Source organism: Ananas comosus, linkage group 14, assembly GCF_001540865.1.
Source record: "Ananas comosus cultivar F153 linkage group 14, ASM154086v1, whole genome shotgun sequence".
NCBI lineage: Eukaryota > Viridiplantae > Streptophyta > Magnoliopsida > Poales > Bromeliaceae > Ananas > Ananas comosus.
The window spans coordinates 692,427-709,026 of NC_033634.1; the positions used below are offsets into that span (position 1 = coordinate 692,427).

General features: G+C 37.4%; 1 protein-coding gene across 3 annotated transcripts; it reads left to right on the forward strand.

The window, feature by feature from the left end:
* On the forward strand, positions 857 to 4,618 carry LOC109720684 (putative serine/threonine-protein kinase). Of its 3 annotated transcripts, none has more exons than XM_020247942.1 (8): positions 857 to 1,009; positions 1,105 to 1,186; positions 2,036 to 2,174; positions 2,270 to 2,376; positions 2,455 to 2,665; positions 3,049 to 3,286; positions 3,579 to 3,729; positions 3,810 to 4,618. In XM_020247942.1, exons 3-8 carry the CDS (start codon positions 2,105 to 2,107, stop codon positions 4,215 to 4,217), a joined length of 1,185 nt encoding a protein of 394 aa, XP_020103531.1. In that variant the 5' UTR covers positions 857 to 1,009; positions 1,105 to 1,186; positions 2,036 to 2,104; the 3' UTR covers positions 4,218 to 4,618. The 3 variants fall into 3 exon arrangements, with proteins under 3 accessions (XP_020103531.1, XP_020103532.1, XP_020103533.1); XM_020247943.1 differs by having other exon boundaries at positions 3,843 to 4,618; XM_020247944.1 differs by having other exon boundaries at positions 2,131 to 2,174.

The window sequence follows — 16,600 nt, forward strand, 5'->3', positions numbered from 1 at the left end:
TTTAATTTTTCACTGGATTACACAATACTATATTTACACGAAGGCATCCTCTTTTAAAGATGTCCTAAATTCACTTTTTGCATCCATAATTTTAGTATTTACTTTTTTAGAATTTTTAATGTGGGTGGACGTGAGATAATTTATGCATCCTTGGTTATACATGTAGGTAGAGATGTTTAGATCATTCATTGATGGTTGAAAATTTGATAGATTTACGGATCATATCTAGCGCAGTTAGTTTAGAGCTTAATGATTGATATTCGATATTTCAAACTCAAAACCTACCTGCTTCACATTCTAAGTGGATTCATATGTATAAAAAAATTTGATTGTACTATTTTTTCTCTCTAAAAGAACTGTGGAAAATGGTGGGGGTGTTTTTGCAAAATGTTGGCACACGGTTTCGAGGACAAGGACCACGGTCCACGGTCCACGGCCCCACGGTCATGTCCCGCGGGGAGAGAGATAAGAGCCAACGCGGGCGCGCGCGGGGTCAGCTCTGCGCCACGAAAAATTTTAGAATGCACCGGGTGCATTGGTGACGTAGTGTCACAAACCAATCAAATATCTTCTTTTAAAAATATATGTCCCATCATAATTATAAAAAAATATTTTTATTATACTTTTGTTTGAAAAGAAGAAATATGATTGGTTTGTTATTAACGACGTGGTGCAAGTGTGACAGTGTAGAATTCCTCTTCCGCGACAACCCGTCATCGGACCGGCCGGCCGGGTAGACACGGCTCCGTCCCGGTTCGGTTCGGTCCGGTCCGGTTCAACATCCTCCCGGTTCACGAGTCAAAGGTTTGACTCGCTCAACAACAGCATCCTTTCCCTGCTCCTTCTACTTCTTAAGCCTCCGCCAAGGTCAAATCCTTTGGAAACCCCAATTTTTGTTGCTTCTCCTCCCCCATTTCTCTCTCTCTCTCTCTCTCTCTCTCTCTCTCTCTCTGGATTTTGTTAGCGCACGTCGTTCGTCGAATTCGCGTCCGATTCGGGAATTTTTTGGGTAAAAATTGCGTCTTGCGCTCTCTCTTTTACGTCTAATTTGCTCTTCCTGGTGATTAATTTTGGGTTTTGGATGTTTGCGTGCTTGGCTTGTAGATTTTGAACGAGTATTTGCTCTTTGGGTCTTGGGGAAGCTGCTAACGTGCGCTGCCTGGGTCTCTCTTTTCTGATTTTTCAGGTGATTTTCCTCTTGGGTTTTGCCTTTTGTTATGATTTATCACGATATCTATCTTATTTCCCCTTCTGAATCAGTTAACTTTTTTTTTTATTTTTATGTGTTTTTTTTCCTTATCTTAAATTATGGGTGATTTTAGAAGAGAATTTGATAGGTTTTCTAGCAAGTAAGATTAAAAGTTCAAATTTTTATTGTTTGGGGAGACTTAATTAAAGCCTTGAGGAATTTGGTGGATTCATTCATTGTTCATCATGGTCTGATATTTGCTTGGAAAGCGGGATGGTTGTGGTTGAATATTCCTTCCTTTTGTGTGAATGTTTCCTTTTTAACATTTCTGTCCCTAAAGATGCTAAAGTGTTTGAATTGACCATCCATCCCTGTAATCACAATTATGTTTATAGAGTCTTTGAAGTTAATTACCAGAAACCAAAATTCATGATTTTCCTATGCTTTTTACCTATGCATCAAGCAGTCGCAAAAACGTTCTTTTTAGGTGTTTGTTAGTTTACTGGTTTAATATTATTTGAACAAGTGGCAATTTCGTTGAGAAATGCTTTTAGATTTCTACATTAAGAGTAGTGCTTTTGATTTTCAATTGACGAATCCTATGCTATACTTAGAATGTTTATTCTATTTATATAATTCGATTGTCACTATAAGGTCCCTAGCCTTTTCATTCCAATTGTATTCTTATTCTTTGGTAAAGTTGGACAAAAAGTGTTCACTTAAGCTTCACATAAGAAACTTTGGGTCTTATCATTTGTATATTTGGGATGGTTTTGCTTAGATGGCGATTTTCTACTACGAAAATAAAAAAATATATATCCCTTAGTTATGTGTCTCATTTTGCAGGACCTTCTCTGTTCATCAAAGTCAACTGTTAATACGAACAAGGGAGTACAGTAGTTTGATCGTACAATAATGACTTGTTTCTCTTTCATATTCAGAAGGAAAAACGCTTCTCGGCAAACAGGTGTTAACAGCAACAAAGGTATTGGACTTTCGCAGGTTTTAAATAGCTCGTATAAGGGTTTCTTTTGCCTTTCCTTATGTAGAAATTCTGCTAAATTTCTTTGGATATTCCAGGTTCTGAAAAGGTAAGGATTTTCACTTACAATGATATGACAAGGGCCACAGGAGATTTTAGCCCGATCAATAAAGTAGGGGAGGGAGGCTTTGGCTCCGTGTACAAGGTAACTTGCACATTTACGCATTAGCTTATGTTAACAGGCAATTTTACGGATCTGAGGCTAAATATTGACATGATATAGGGAAAGCTTAAAGATGGAAGTATGGTTGCTGTAAAGGTGCTGTCTTCTGAGTCACGACAAGGAGCACGAGAATTTTTAAATGAACTTGAGGTTATCTCTAATATTCATCACGAGAATCTTGTTAGGCTCATCGGCTGTTGTGTGGAAGGAACTCACCGAATCATTGTTTATAATTATCTTGAAAATAACAGTCTTGCACAAACCCTACTAGGTGAGAAACAAACTCCTGCTTTACGTCCCTATCAGTCGGCTAGAGCTTCTTGAAAACTGCTGCTCGAATAGACATGTTCAAGGAAGCACAAATAGTTCTTTCATGAAAATATCTAATACAACTTTGCACAGCAGAAGAACTAAAAGTTTCAAATTGGATCTTCGATTTTTGTTGATCAGAAGATCATTTGGCTTCCTGCGGTAGCAAAAAGCGAACTATTTGCTTGCCAAACACCTAGTTTATGGAAACTTCTACTTTCTTGAGCAGAGAAGTTGTTCAAAAAGCTTGGCTGAACAAACACTTGATCGTATCGCCTCTTTTGATTTTTTTTTCTTTTCACCAAACTAAATGCCTCTCGCTATGTTCGTCATATCCAATTTCAGGATCCGGCCACAGTAATATACAATTCAACTGGAGAACCCGTGTCAGAATTTGCCTTGGTATTGCTCGGGGACTTGCATATCTTCATGAGGAAGCTGCACCCCATATTGTTCATCGCGATATTAAAGCAAGCAATATTCTTCTTGATACGGATCTTTCTCCAAAAATTTCGGATTTCGGTTTAGCAAAACTACTGCCACCTAATACAACCCATGTGAGCACTCGCGTTGCAGGAACAATGTGAGTCCATTGCTTATTAGTTTAATCTCTAGATACTTTATCATCCACTTGAGTTCCTTGCTTATGTAGTCAAGCTAATGCAAAATTACAGTTCTAGTAAATTCAAAAACTAGAAATTCATATTAATTGTTGATTGTTGATACTCTATATATTTATCAATCTGGTGAATTGTCTACTTTTAAGACATGTTGAAGAAAATATCGATAGAAATAGTAGTAAAAAAAAAAAGGAGCTTCTTACAAGAATATCAAGGTTGTCTTGTTTTCTTACTTTTACTTTGCCTTCTTTCCAGAGGTTACTTGGCTCCTGAATATGCAATTCGAGGTCAAGTGACGAGGAAGTCAGATGTTTACAGTTTTGGAGTTCTTCTATTAGAAATAGTTAGCGGCAGATGTAACACCAATACCAGATTACCTTATGAAGATCAATTTCTTCTTGAAAGGGTAAGCTCCTTTATACTCTGCCTTTACATGATAACGAGTCGCATAAATTCTGAATTAAAAGTATGGTGTACCCTTCACAGTCCCCAGATATCATGAATGGGCTTCTCTTGCAGACGTGGGCACTCTACGAGCATGGCAAGCTAGCACGCATCATTGACACCTCTCTGAACGATGACTTGGATGCCGAGGAGGCATGCAAGATCTTGAAAATCGGGCTCTTATGCACGCAAGATGCCGCGAAATCCCGGCCTACCATGTCGACTGTGATCAAAATGATGACAGGTGAAAAGGACATAGACTCGGAAGAAATCACGAGGCCAGCTGTAATTAATGATTTCATGGAACTTAAGGTTAGAAGCCAAAGAAAAGCTGAGGAGATCCGCTTATCCTCGACTATGTCTTCTTCCGGTGTGGTGACTTCAGCATTGTCGTCGGAGGAGAATTCGCATGGATCCTTGTCTTACACTGCAATATCTGATAGAGACTGAGACAAGCATATACGAATCGTTCTTCGAAACAAAGCCTTGCATAAAAATGACACGATGTATATCGTCTGTATCGGAAAATTTAAGGCCTTCTTTTGGGGAAAGAAATAAAAGAAAATTGTTTGGTTTTGCTTTTACTGTATATATATTCAAGATGTTTATGCCAGATTTGGAAGGAGAAATTTTGATCTATTGGTCGTCCATGGGTGTTTTGAAGTTCAATTTGTAGTATTTCACCATGAGTCGCCGATAGTAGATGCTGGAACTTGTAATCTTAGCTTCAATTGTTTCCGTTTCTTTTTGTGATCCACATGTCAATATACGTGTATAGATTGGAACTATTTACTACTGTGATCTAAGCTATGAACAAAATTATTTAATTTCCAGTAATTATTGATTTGTTACACTGGCTTTTATTTTTTATATATTTTTCACTGAGATTTGTCTGTGTCCAATAATGATGATAAGTTTTCTGTAGCTCCATGTGAGCCATAATACATGGAGAGGTATGGATGAACCCAAAAATTTTTGGTGGCCTCCAATATTCATCGAATCTCTAATAAGGATTATGTTAATCTTACAATGGTTTCTTAGAAAACTAAACTTAGCTAACAAATGTAAGTTAAGCTAAACTAAACAATTAGTAGGCCAGGTTCCTTCTAAAACATTTTTACATGGATAACTACAAAGAGCATAAATGAGGAGATTGATTATTCATGGTACTTCTCCAATCTACTCTATTTTGATTACAGAGCCTACTGGTAGTACTTCTTCGAACAGCTTTTTTTCAAAAGGACGCATCTGTCGAAGTCCAGTAATTCAAAGTAACGGGGAAGACGACCGAAACATGCCGCCAAAAGACTTTACTGCGGCCCGAAATTACTGCTAGGATACTGTTCCATAGGTTGGCTGATTTCAGGTTGCCCTGAAAGTTCTCAGCAACAATAGATTCCTCTGCTTCAAGACACATTATTTTGTGTTGAGTGGTGCCATCAAAAGCGGGCTTGTGGTCCATCACTCAGGTGGTTCTGGTTCTGGTTCTGGTTCTGGTTCTGGTTCTCCCCCCCTACAACAAAGCCACAGCTGCTTTTTGCAAGCCAAACAGCATGCAGTGCACAGAACAAAAGCATGTGTAACAGCTTCATTGGCAAGCAGGAAAGGCTTCAGAATAAAAAAAGAAAAAGAAAAAGGGGTACAGATCCTGTGCTTTTGCTATTTTATTAATTACTCCAACAAATTTGCAGCGTCTACTTCAATAGCTAGAGTTAGTTCAATGGCAGTTTGAGTTACAGCATAATCTCACTTCATGGAGTTCTAATCCCTGGAGGGGAGGGTGAAACTGCATAAATAAACGAGACCTTATTATACATATTTCGTTATCAAAGTTCTTTTCAACATCTTGCAGGGGAATTTAGAGCTTCAGCTAATGTATACTGAAAAATTTTTGGCAGAATTGTACCACTTTTATAGCTGTTATCCGCCAAATGTATATACATCCTTGATTCAGGATGGATTATTATTCTGACAAAACAAACCTACATCCCCATACAACAATGTTATCTTCTTATGCTTCCTTTGTATAAACATATCTTCCGAACTTTCGAAACATCTCTCTAGATAGATTTATGTTCTTTCCTCTTCTGAAAATCAGGATGACTAATATCCGAACTAAGCTGTACAGAAACTGTTCCGAATTATATTTTACTGCAATAGCTACAAAACTACGGATACTCTTAAAGGCTGCGAATTTAGTGCATGCACAAAATTGATCCATGCATGTGTACATAAATATGTATCCAGACACTGCCAGTATATCGGTGCCACTTAATTTGAGGCAGTAAATTCAGTAAATTCCCCTCCTCCCCGTAAAAAGGAAAAAAAGGGAAAAAAAAAAAAAAAAAGTGGGTACAGGTCCGTACAGGGGTCATAATTAGGGCATAGGCTTGGGGAAGAGAGAAGGATCATCCAATTTAATAATCCCCAGTAGGCCCAGGGACATTAATTGTTATTGGAGTTGGACCAATAGAAAAGAAGCCTTCAAACGCATGTGGGGTCAGAGGGAAATGGGGAATTTTTCTTCCTCTCCTGCACGTATGCGGGTGCTGTGGCTGATGATTGATTGGATTGGCTACTCTCACTGCCGCTGTGAACACATGGGCCTGCAGCAGGTTATCAATTAATTGACCCGACCCGACTACTGCTAAACACACACACACACACACACACACACACACACACACACCATGCATCTTTTAATAATACGAGTATATATGACCCGACCCGACTACTGCTAAACACACACACACACACACACACACACACACACACACACACACACACACACCATGCATCTTTTAATTATACGAATATCTATATAAATATATATAGGCCCTTCTCATCTTAACTGTATATTTTTTAATGAATGATTAAAAATTTAGGTGGCCCTGAATTGCGAGACTTCTAATTATTATATATCCTATATATTTATATATATATAGAGTTGAGCTGGAATGCTATCGGTAGCAAACGGGCTTCATTACCATCAATTTGTTTTCGACGATGGGGCCTTCAAATCGACGATCGGCACCGTTGAAAATGATCTATACTACTTGAAGTATCTAGAAATCAAATTTCATACTTTTTCGATATTATTTTCTTGTCCATCAAGTGAGCGTAAAAATGAATGGCTGAAAATGAATATCCTCCAAAAAATGATGATAGAAATTTTGTAATCATGATCGAGAGTATAGATCTTGTTCTAAATAGTTTAAAGAACTTTCTAACCAAAATTCAATTGATTTGGATAGCTTTACACCGTTAAACGAGAAAAGCCCTCGTATCAACCATTAAAATTATTAATTTTGAAACCCTTTGATCATTAGGTAAATGATGTCGAAAAGATTTAAAATTTGATTTCTAGATACTTCAAGTGATATAGATCATGTTCAATGGTGCCGATCGTCGATTTGAAAGCTCCATCATCGAAAACAAATAGGTGGCAACGGAGCCCGTTTGCTACTGATAGCATTCCAGCTCAACTCTATATATATATAAAAATATAGGACTACTATACTATTAGAAGTATCGCAATTCTTGTGCTCCTAAATTTTTAATCATTCATTAATTTTGATGGATAGTTAGGGTGAAAGAGAAAAGGAAAATTAAAAAGAAATTCAAAGAAAAGAGAAATTGAGATATCTAATTTTTCTCTAATTCTCTTCTCTCTAGCATCTTAATCACCTATCAAAGTTGATGAAAAGTTAGAAACTTAAAAGCACAAGGGCTACTGTGCTCGTAATAGCATATGTAGCTATACTCTTTCTCTTTATATATATATATATATGCTAGGGCTACTATACTCTTATAAATAAATCTCTTTATACTCATAAATTTTCGACCGTTGAATGAAGAAATGTGTGGTTAGAATGATAGTGGTCTCTGGTTAGGATAATAATAGTCCCTCATTGTTGAGTGAATGGTTGGTTGAATAGTATGATCTAACCGATAGAAATGATCAAAGAATAGATTTAGTGACTGAAAATTTATAAGTACAAAAGGATCTATACTCATAAAACTATAATAACCAAACTCATATATATATATATATATATATATGAAGAAATGTGTGGTTAGAATATTGAGTGGGTGGTCGGTTAAATAATAATAATTTAACAAATGAAAATGATCAAAAGAATAGATCTAATAGTAAAAAATTTATAAGCACCAAGTGCTTGGTGCTTTTACGAGCATCATAACCACTCTCTCTCTCTATATATATAATATATATGTAATATTATATTATATTAATGGCGTACTTCATGGACGGCTCATAAAAACAGTATTTGGGGGGCTACGATCCGTTGTTAATTAGTTTTGAAAATTCTCTTTGAACAAGAGGGTCCTGGGAAAGAGCCAAAGCACATGCAGCTAGCCTCTTCGTCAGATGTACCCCCACCCCCGCCAGCCCCTCTCTTGCTCTTTAATTTGCTCTTTTGCTGCAGACGGATGACCACCTCAAAAGCGTAGAAAGCTGCAGGCTGCCTCCCTCCGCATGTGGCCGGGACAACAAAACACAGCACAGCACAGCACAATACAACACAACACAACACAACACAACACACTACACTTTTGGCAGTGGGGGGTGGGGAGGGGACCTCTCTCTCCCCGCTCTCCCTCTCTATTCGTCTGTCTGTCTGTCTTTCTCTCTCCCTCCCTATCTATCGGTCTGTCTGCCTGACTGTCTGTCTGGCTGACTGTCTGTCTCTCTCTTTCTCTCTCACTCTCTCTCATATAAGTTTTGGAGATGGGGAAAGCAGTCAAGCACTAGCACGGGCACAGGCTAGCTAGAAAAAGTGCTGATTCACTACTTCTCTGGTTTATTCTAGGGGCCAGGGCAGGGCAAGCTCACCACCACCACCACCACCACCACCACCACCTCGCAAATATTCTCATTCTACATGTACCCCTACCAACCATACTTCTACAACCCGCTTAATTAATTTGTGTTGCATGTAATCCTATAATCAAAATTTTGATCATCTAATTAATTAAAGACCAAAAGCTTATTACATGCACTAGTCTTAATGATCAATCGATCAATTTGTTACTTTTCTTAAAAAAAAACTAAAAACCATATATAATTAAGAAGTTGGCTAAACCCGACAGAGCCATTGGATTAGGGGGGAGAGAGAAGAGAGGGGGCCAGGAATTAAGGTATGTTTTCACAATGCTTCATTACGACATCAGCTAGCTCTACGAATACAATATTCTTAACACTTCAGCTCACTTAGCTAGCCCATTAAATAGCAGGTATGGAATCAGCTTTGACACCATGTAGATATAGATTATAGACTAGTCACAAATAAATCAAATGGATGGAGAGAGATTTCATTGGCTTCGCCCGTGGGGGAAAGAGAGAGATGCATGCATGTTTGTGGAAGTGGCTTGACTGTAAGTACAAGAGCAATCCAATGATGAAGAGAAATGAGGAAATGTACATCTTACCTGTTCGGCATTCCTTTGTGTGTGTGTGTGTGTGTGTGTGTGAGAGAGAGAGAGAGAGAGAGAGAGAGAGACAATCTTTGGAAAACGTGCAGGAGAAAAAGAACTAGCTATAGCATTGAGAGACTTTCAAGACTATGTAGATCTTATGATTAATTCAAAAAAAAAAAAAGGAAAACTAAAAAGAGACTTCCTAGAACATTTACAATGTAAGAGATGTTTCTATCAGTAATGTGAGAAAATACATTTGGTAGCATTAATATTATGCAGAGAAGTACACTTCACTAGAAGAAATATATTAGCAGGGATAAGATATATATATACATATAGCAAGTATATGTTCCACAAAGAGAGAGAGAGTTGCAGTGTATTGCATGAGGTGACAATGAAGTTCTCTCTCTCTCTCTCTCTCTCTCTCTCTCTCTCTCTCTCTCTCTCTCTCTCTATATATATATATATATATATATATATATATATCTGTTTCAAGAGAAGGTAAGAACTATAAAAGGTGATTGCTTTGCAGAAGCTCGTGGAGATGATACATACAATATATAGCTAATATTGAAAGCAATGCATCATGTCACATGTTTGAGTGTGGTGCCATCCAAAATATCTTAAGGAACACGACACTTATATTCATGTATGTTTCGTCTGAATCCCTAGCAGAACATAATTAGCAGATGCAGTGTCTCAGAGTTGGCAATTTATTATATTTTCACAAACATGCAAAGTTTTATTTCCCAAAAAGAAAAGTGACATGATTCATGCATCAGAAATCAACACTATCATCCTTTGAGGAAGAAAAGGAATAAAAAGGAATGAGATAATCTATCACATTCTAAATAAACTAACCTACCGAAAAAGCAAAGCTTTCCATCTACATGAAATAACCACCTGATCAGGTGGAATATATATATATATATCAGATGCAATCAAATGAAGAAATAAACACACTTGAAGGAGAACTCCCATATGTAAAAGCAAAGATCTCAAAATATGAAATGCTCCAGCTAATGAATCCTATATATAGAATCTGGCAATTTAATTTAAACATATTATCACATCTGACAAATCAGAAATAATGTCACTTGCACATCCAAAAGTTGGGTGTGAATCTTATACCCAAATAGATCAGGTTAGAGTCTGAAATGAATTCTCCGGATGGAGAATGTGAAATTTACACCCAACTTTAGGTGTAACAAGTACACTTATTAGTTTCTACAACGAGAGCTTTTATACAATGCAATGTCAAAAAATGCCAGATCATTTCAGCTTACCAAATTCAGAAGAAAAAGATGAAAAAGAACAAAATAAAGAAGAACTACCATCATTTTCATCTGTAAGTCCATAACCTGTGATGGAGATCGCATTACTATTTACTGTACAGCTCCTATCAGATTAAGGATGCAATAATACAAAAGGAAAGATCTTAATAAACCAATATGATCAGAAAATAAATCAAATAAGACATCTAAATTCTCAGGATTAAAAAGAACAAAAGTAATAAAGAGCTATATAGCTAATCTAGGACCTCATCAATTAAGATCTCTTATAGTTAATTGTGAGTGAGAATATACTAATCAGTATTTTGATCCCTGCAAGCATTTGAAAGATAAAACATCAGCATATAACAAAACATATAATCATAGAGATATATAAATCCACCCCAAGTTCAATCAATCCTTCTTCTAACATGCAAACAACTTATGTCCCCAAAGGGAGAGAGAGAGAGAGAGAGAGAGAGAGAGAGAGAGAGAGGGCATGCTTGGCTCCTTGCACGCCAATCAATGCAGGCAATCTCACCATAGATTGCTATGCTTGTGTGGCATACAGGGAGCCAGGCACAACCCATTTCACCTTTTATTTTTCCCACCCATGCATGTACTCATCTTGCTGTGTACTCTCCCCTCCTATCGACACAGAGAGAGAGAGAGAGAGAGAGAGAGAGAGAGAGAGAGAGAGAGAAGGAACGAAAACCCAACTTGCCCAGTAGCAAGACACACAGCTTTAATTCTCTCCTTCATCCTTGTCTTTCTCCTCAAGCCCTAATCATGTCACTCTTTCCTATGAAAGAGATCTAAAGAGGGGGTGGGGGAGAGAGATAGGGAGAGAGGGAGAGGAGGGTGAGGGAGCAGTGTAGAAGAGGTGATGCAGGATTTATAGACCTCATCAAAAGGGAGTATATATATATATGTATGTCTCTTACTATATCTCTCTTTGCTATATACATGTATGTACACAGCAAAATCCTTCCCAATAACACATATACATCTATAAAAAGCTGCTTATATTTCTTCCCAGAGGCCCCCAAAAAGAAAAACAAAAGAAAAACTCATGAGCCCCACCCACCTCTACACACCTCTAAGCGAAACCCTAGCTGGTTGTGAGCTCTTGTTTGAGTATGCATATACTCTCTCTCTCTTTCCCTCCCCCCCCTTCTCTCTTTCTCTCTTAATTAAGAAGTAGAGTTAAAGCATGCAACAGGCCCAGGCATTGGGCTAATTAAGTACTATTTTTTCTTTCTTCTTTCCCCTTCTGGAGTGGATTTTGTCTGGAGCACTTGTATTTACCCAGATTCTTTTGGCCAACCTCAACCCACCAATCAGAAATAAATAAGATGGTCCTTTTTCTTTCTCTTTCCTTTTTCTTTCTTTTTTTTTTTTCTTTTTTGTTAATTCAGTAGTTTTACTTTTGTACAAAAACAAACCATATTTTTCATTTTTTCAGATTCGGACTAAAAATTTTTAAAATAAACCAAAATATTTTATGTCTTAAACACCGTATCTCTTTTTCCACAGTTCCTCACTGACCCATGTCTTTACTTTGTTGAAAATAAGATCAAACTATTTGTTAGGAAATTAGTTATTTAGAATAATTCTTCATTTGTTTTAGTTTGATAAACATGTATTAGTTGTGTTGTTAATCAATTTGTTGGGTTGTTAGCATTGCTACCTATTTATATTGGTAACCATCTAGGCCATTAATGTATCAAAGTGGATCCATTAATTAATTCAGTTTTTTTATATTATTCTACCGCATCTCTTCTTTTCTATTCATAATTTTTTCTGTGAATCACACACACCATAACAAATATGGTGATCTTGTGAGTGTGTCTACCACTATAACATACTGCTAACAGTAGCTTCGAGCGCTCATCCTATCTTCATTATCTCCACACCAACTCTACCGTCACATCCGCGTACTAGTGCTCCTTATAAGGGAGAATAAGTTGGCAATTTGGACCCGCTCTTCATCATAGACGTTCAAAGCCTTGCCGGAGATGAAGACAAAAGTGGCAGAGGAGGAGGGCAACAATCGTTGGTCGAGAATGCTTCGATTCATGTTTGCAACGCAAGCATGGCCGACGGCGGTAAGGTGGTAGCAATAGTAAGAGAAAAAAAAAATTGCATGAATGACGTGATGTTGCATGCGCTATTCAAAAAAATAGTATTAAATTACACTATTTTATATTTTATTATCCATATCAAATAATATAACTTATTTTTTTACTAAATAGTGTAATATATGTTCAAATAGTATAATTTTTTTTCAAAAGGTGCAATATCACATTGTCCGCCACACTTTCGTCTCTCATTACCGCTACCACCTCATCATCATCAGCCATGCTCACGAACTCACTTGCAAATCCGCTTCAGGAGCATTCTCAACCTGTAATTATCGCCCTCCACATTCGTTTCCTTCTCCGGCTATGCTCCGAGGATCGTCATTCTTGTCTCTACCGTGGGACCTTGCTAGAACGGTCACGGTCACAAGCGAGTTAAGTTTCGTTATCGTTCTTTCGCTCGCGGCTGAGGTAGGAGAAAAGCGCGGCGGCAGTGTGGGGACGGTAGAGAAGTGATGGGCAACGGGAGGAGAAAGAGAGCAAGAAGAGAGAAAATAGTAGTATTTTGGTCATTTTGAGAAAAAAATGGTCCGAATTTGTAAAAACGAAAAAATGGACTATTTTTGCAAAATGCTAACTTAGTGGATTTTTTTTTTGGCAAACAGGAATTTTTTATTATTATTATTTTTCCAAGTAGGTTCTAGGCCTACAGAGTTATTTCTCTATTAATTTCTTATAAACACTATAACAAAAACGATGTATAGCGACACTTTCAAATGTCAAAAAAGTGCTGCTGGCTAAATTACTGATACTTTTTAAAAGTGTTGCTATATGTGGGTCCGCTTCGATATTTGGCACCCACTCTTCCAGCTACCTGTGGCGGAGGGACACGTAGCGATCGTAACCCTCTATGGTCCCTGCAAGATCCTCGCGGCCGAACTCTAGCCGCCAAAACCTTACATCGTCGGCTGCGGTGGCGGAGGAAAAGGGAAGATGGTGATCAATTTTTTTTTTCCTTTTGTATTTGTAATCGGGCCGAGTGAGCTGAGTGGGGTTGGTTGAATAGGAGAACTTTTTATTTTTTTTGTTGGATTGGGCTTTATATTTAGGTTTTAGTAGGTTTTCTTAAAAAAAGTTGCCATAATAAGACGCTTATACAAAAGTATTCTAAAAATGTATCTCTATAACTTAATTCTGTTATAGTAAAATATAGTCTCCTACTACGTTTTATGCCATATTTTCAACCCAAACATTTAACATTCACATAATTTCTTTACTAAATTTTTTTCATTCACTCCAAAGGAAAAATTGAATAGGCCTTCATAAATTTTTAGCTATTTTAAATCCAATCATAACTTATTTGATGTGATTAACTAAATACATATAAACAACCTACATATAAAAAAGAACAAAAAAAAAAAAATCTAATACTTCAGCAGCAAATACTCCAAAGGAGATCAACCTGAGAATCAAAAAAAAAAAGAAAAAAAAAAAAGAAAAAAAAATTATTTTTAAAAACTCCAAAAAGTCGGTCCACGGTGGAATCGGTGCAAGCAACAGGCTCGTAAGGGGAACATATGCGAGCGAACGAACTACCAATCCAAATCGTCCACCGAAAAAATCGGACGGTGGAGATGAGACGCCGCATAGAGAATAGAATGGTTGGTGGGGCCCATCCGTCCATCGGGACCTTTCGCTGTGTCCTCGTCTACCAAAAGATTCGCTGTAGGGCTCCTCTTTTCCGACAAAAGAAAGGCCGAAAGGGATAACAGCTCACACGTGGCACGATCTCCACCGTAGAAATTTAGTGCGTACACCTAGCAAGATCTTAAATGAGGAAAACGAAAGAAAGCGAGTGTACTACACGTGGCAATATATACTGTACGTATGCGTAGAAAAGGGCGATACATGTACGGAGTCCCTCCCCCCCCCCCCCCCCCTACCTATAGCGGTCTTTGAATTCGGCCCCTAAAACTTTTTTTTTTAATCTTTATTTTAAGGTTTCTTCGGTCACTTATTAATTTCGTTAAATTTTACCACTCTAACTATTTTTAAAATAAAATAAGTAAAGAAAAAAAATGGAGGAAGGGGTATTAATTAATTTTTTTAGAAAAGAAGAAAAAAAAATTTGGGGCGATACCAAAATGGTTTTCATCATATGGGGTGACGTGGAAAGTGTTCTCGGGACACGTGTAAGCGCAGGGTGCTATGATGGCTAGTGGTCCTCCTGCTGGCCTATACTGATTGAGGATATATATATATATATATATATAGCAGGGCTGCTGTGCTCTCAGGAGCACGGAGGCCTTCGTGCTCCTGAGCCGTTTTCGATGATGGAGTTTCCAAATCGACGATCGGCTCCGTTAAACTTGATCTAGCGTGTTTGAAGTTTCTAGAAAATAATTTTTGTGATTTTTCAATATCATTTACCTAGCAATCGAAAGGATTCAAAATCAATAATTTTTAACGACTGAAAATAAAAATCCTATAAAAAGTGGTGATATAGCACTAAAATTTTCAATCAGAAATATTAATCTTGTTGTAGATAGTATAAAGAATTTTGTATCAAAATTTCATCTGATTTGAATACTTCTACACCGTTAAACTTGAAAACGACATATATCAACCATTAAAAATTATTAATTTTGAATCCTTTCGATTACTAGGTAAATGATATCGAAAAATCGCAAAAATTATTTTCTAGAAACTTCAAATGCGCTAGATCAAGTCTAACGGAGCCGATCGTCGATTCGAAAATTCCATCATCGAAAACGGCTCAGGAGCACGGAGACCTCCGTGCTCTTAAGAGTACAGCAGCCTTGCTATATATATATATATATATATATATATATATATAAAATAAAATAATTGGAGCATGCATGTTCTCTATCAAATTACCCCTTATATTTCTTTTGGCCTTAAAGAAGAGAAAAGAAAAGATAAAATAGATGAAAAGACTTTGAATAAAATGGCCTAGTTCTAGTACAACTTGTCTTCTTCTACTCCCTCTTATGCTTGTGAGAAAAATAAATAGCACTACAAATCAGGCGTCAACGGAGATTGGAGCGAATTTTTTCAAACTAAACGAGTTACAAACCCTGAACAGCTAACTATCCCTTTTAACATGAAGGATATTAAGAAGGTTGTGTTCCACAATTAGGAGGTGACAAAGCATCGGGACCAGACGGCTTTCCAATAAGTTTTTATCAGACCTTCTGAAATATTATCAAGGATGACGTGTTTAATATTTTTCTGGAACTGTTTGATGGACGAATCTCCACATGTCCTAATGATTTTTCATATATTTATTTGATACACAAAAAAGAAGATGCGGTGCGATCCAACGACTTCAGACCTATCAGTTTGTTGAGTGAAATATAGAAGATTATTTCCAAAGCATTGGCTAATATACTGGACGTCATATTCAAAGATCGACCTAATCTCCATATCCCAATTTGCTTTTATTAAAGGGAGATTGCTATTCGACACATTCGTTACGGCGAGTGAATTAGTTGCGTGGGGTTGTAAAGAAAATATTGAGGAAGTCGGGATTAAGGTGGATTTCGAAAAGGCCTACAGTAGGGTTAATTGGGCTTTTCTTTTTAAGATTATGGAATGGTGGGGCTTCGACGCCAAATGGTGTCGATGGATGGAGGAGTGTATTTCCAACGCCAAGGTGGAGGTGATGATTAATGGGGCAACCACTAACTAGATCAAAACAAAATGAGGAGTAAAGTAAGGTGATCCCCTGTTTCCCTATCTTTTTCTTTTGGTGGCCGAATGTCTAGCAAGGATGCCGGAGGCAGCAAATTCACATGCTCTAATTAGAGGTATTGGACTCTCTAAGGACAGCTTGGTGACACTCAATCAATTCGTGGACGACACTTTTTTTGCGAGGCAAAGAAAAAATTTGTGAAGAACATTCGATTCATGTGGGGTTTATTTGAGTGGGCCTTAGGTGTGAAGGTGAATAAAAAGAAACAAAATTATTTTATAAAGGAGGTAGACTTGGGAAAGATACCTGTCTAGCCAAATACATGGG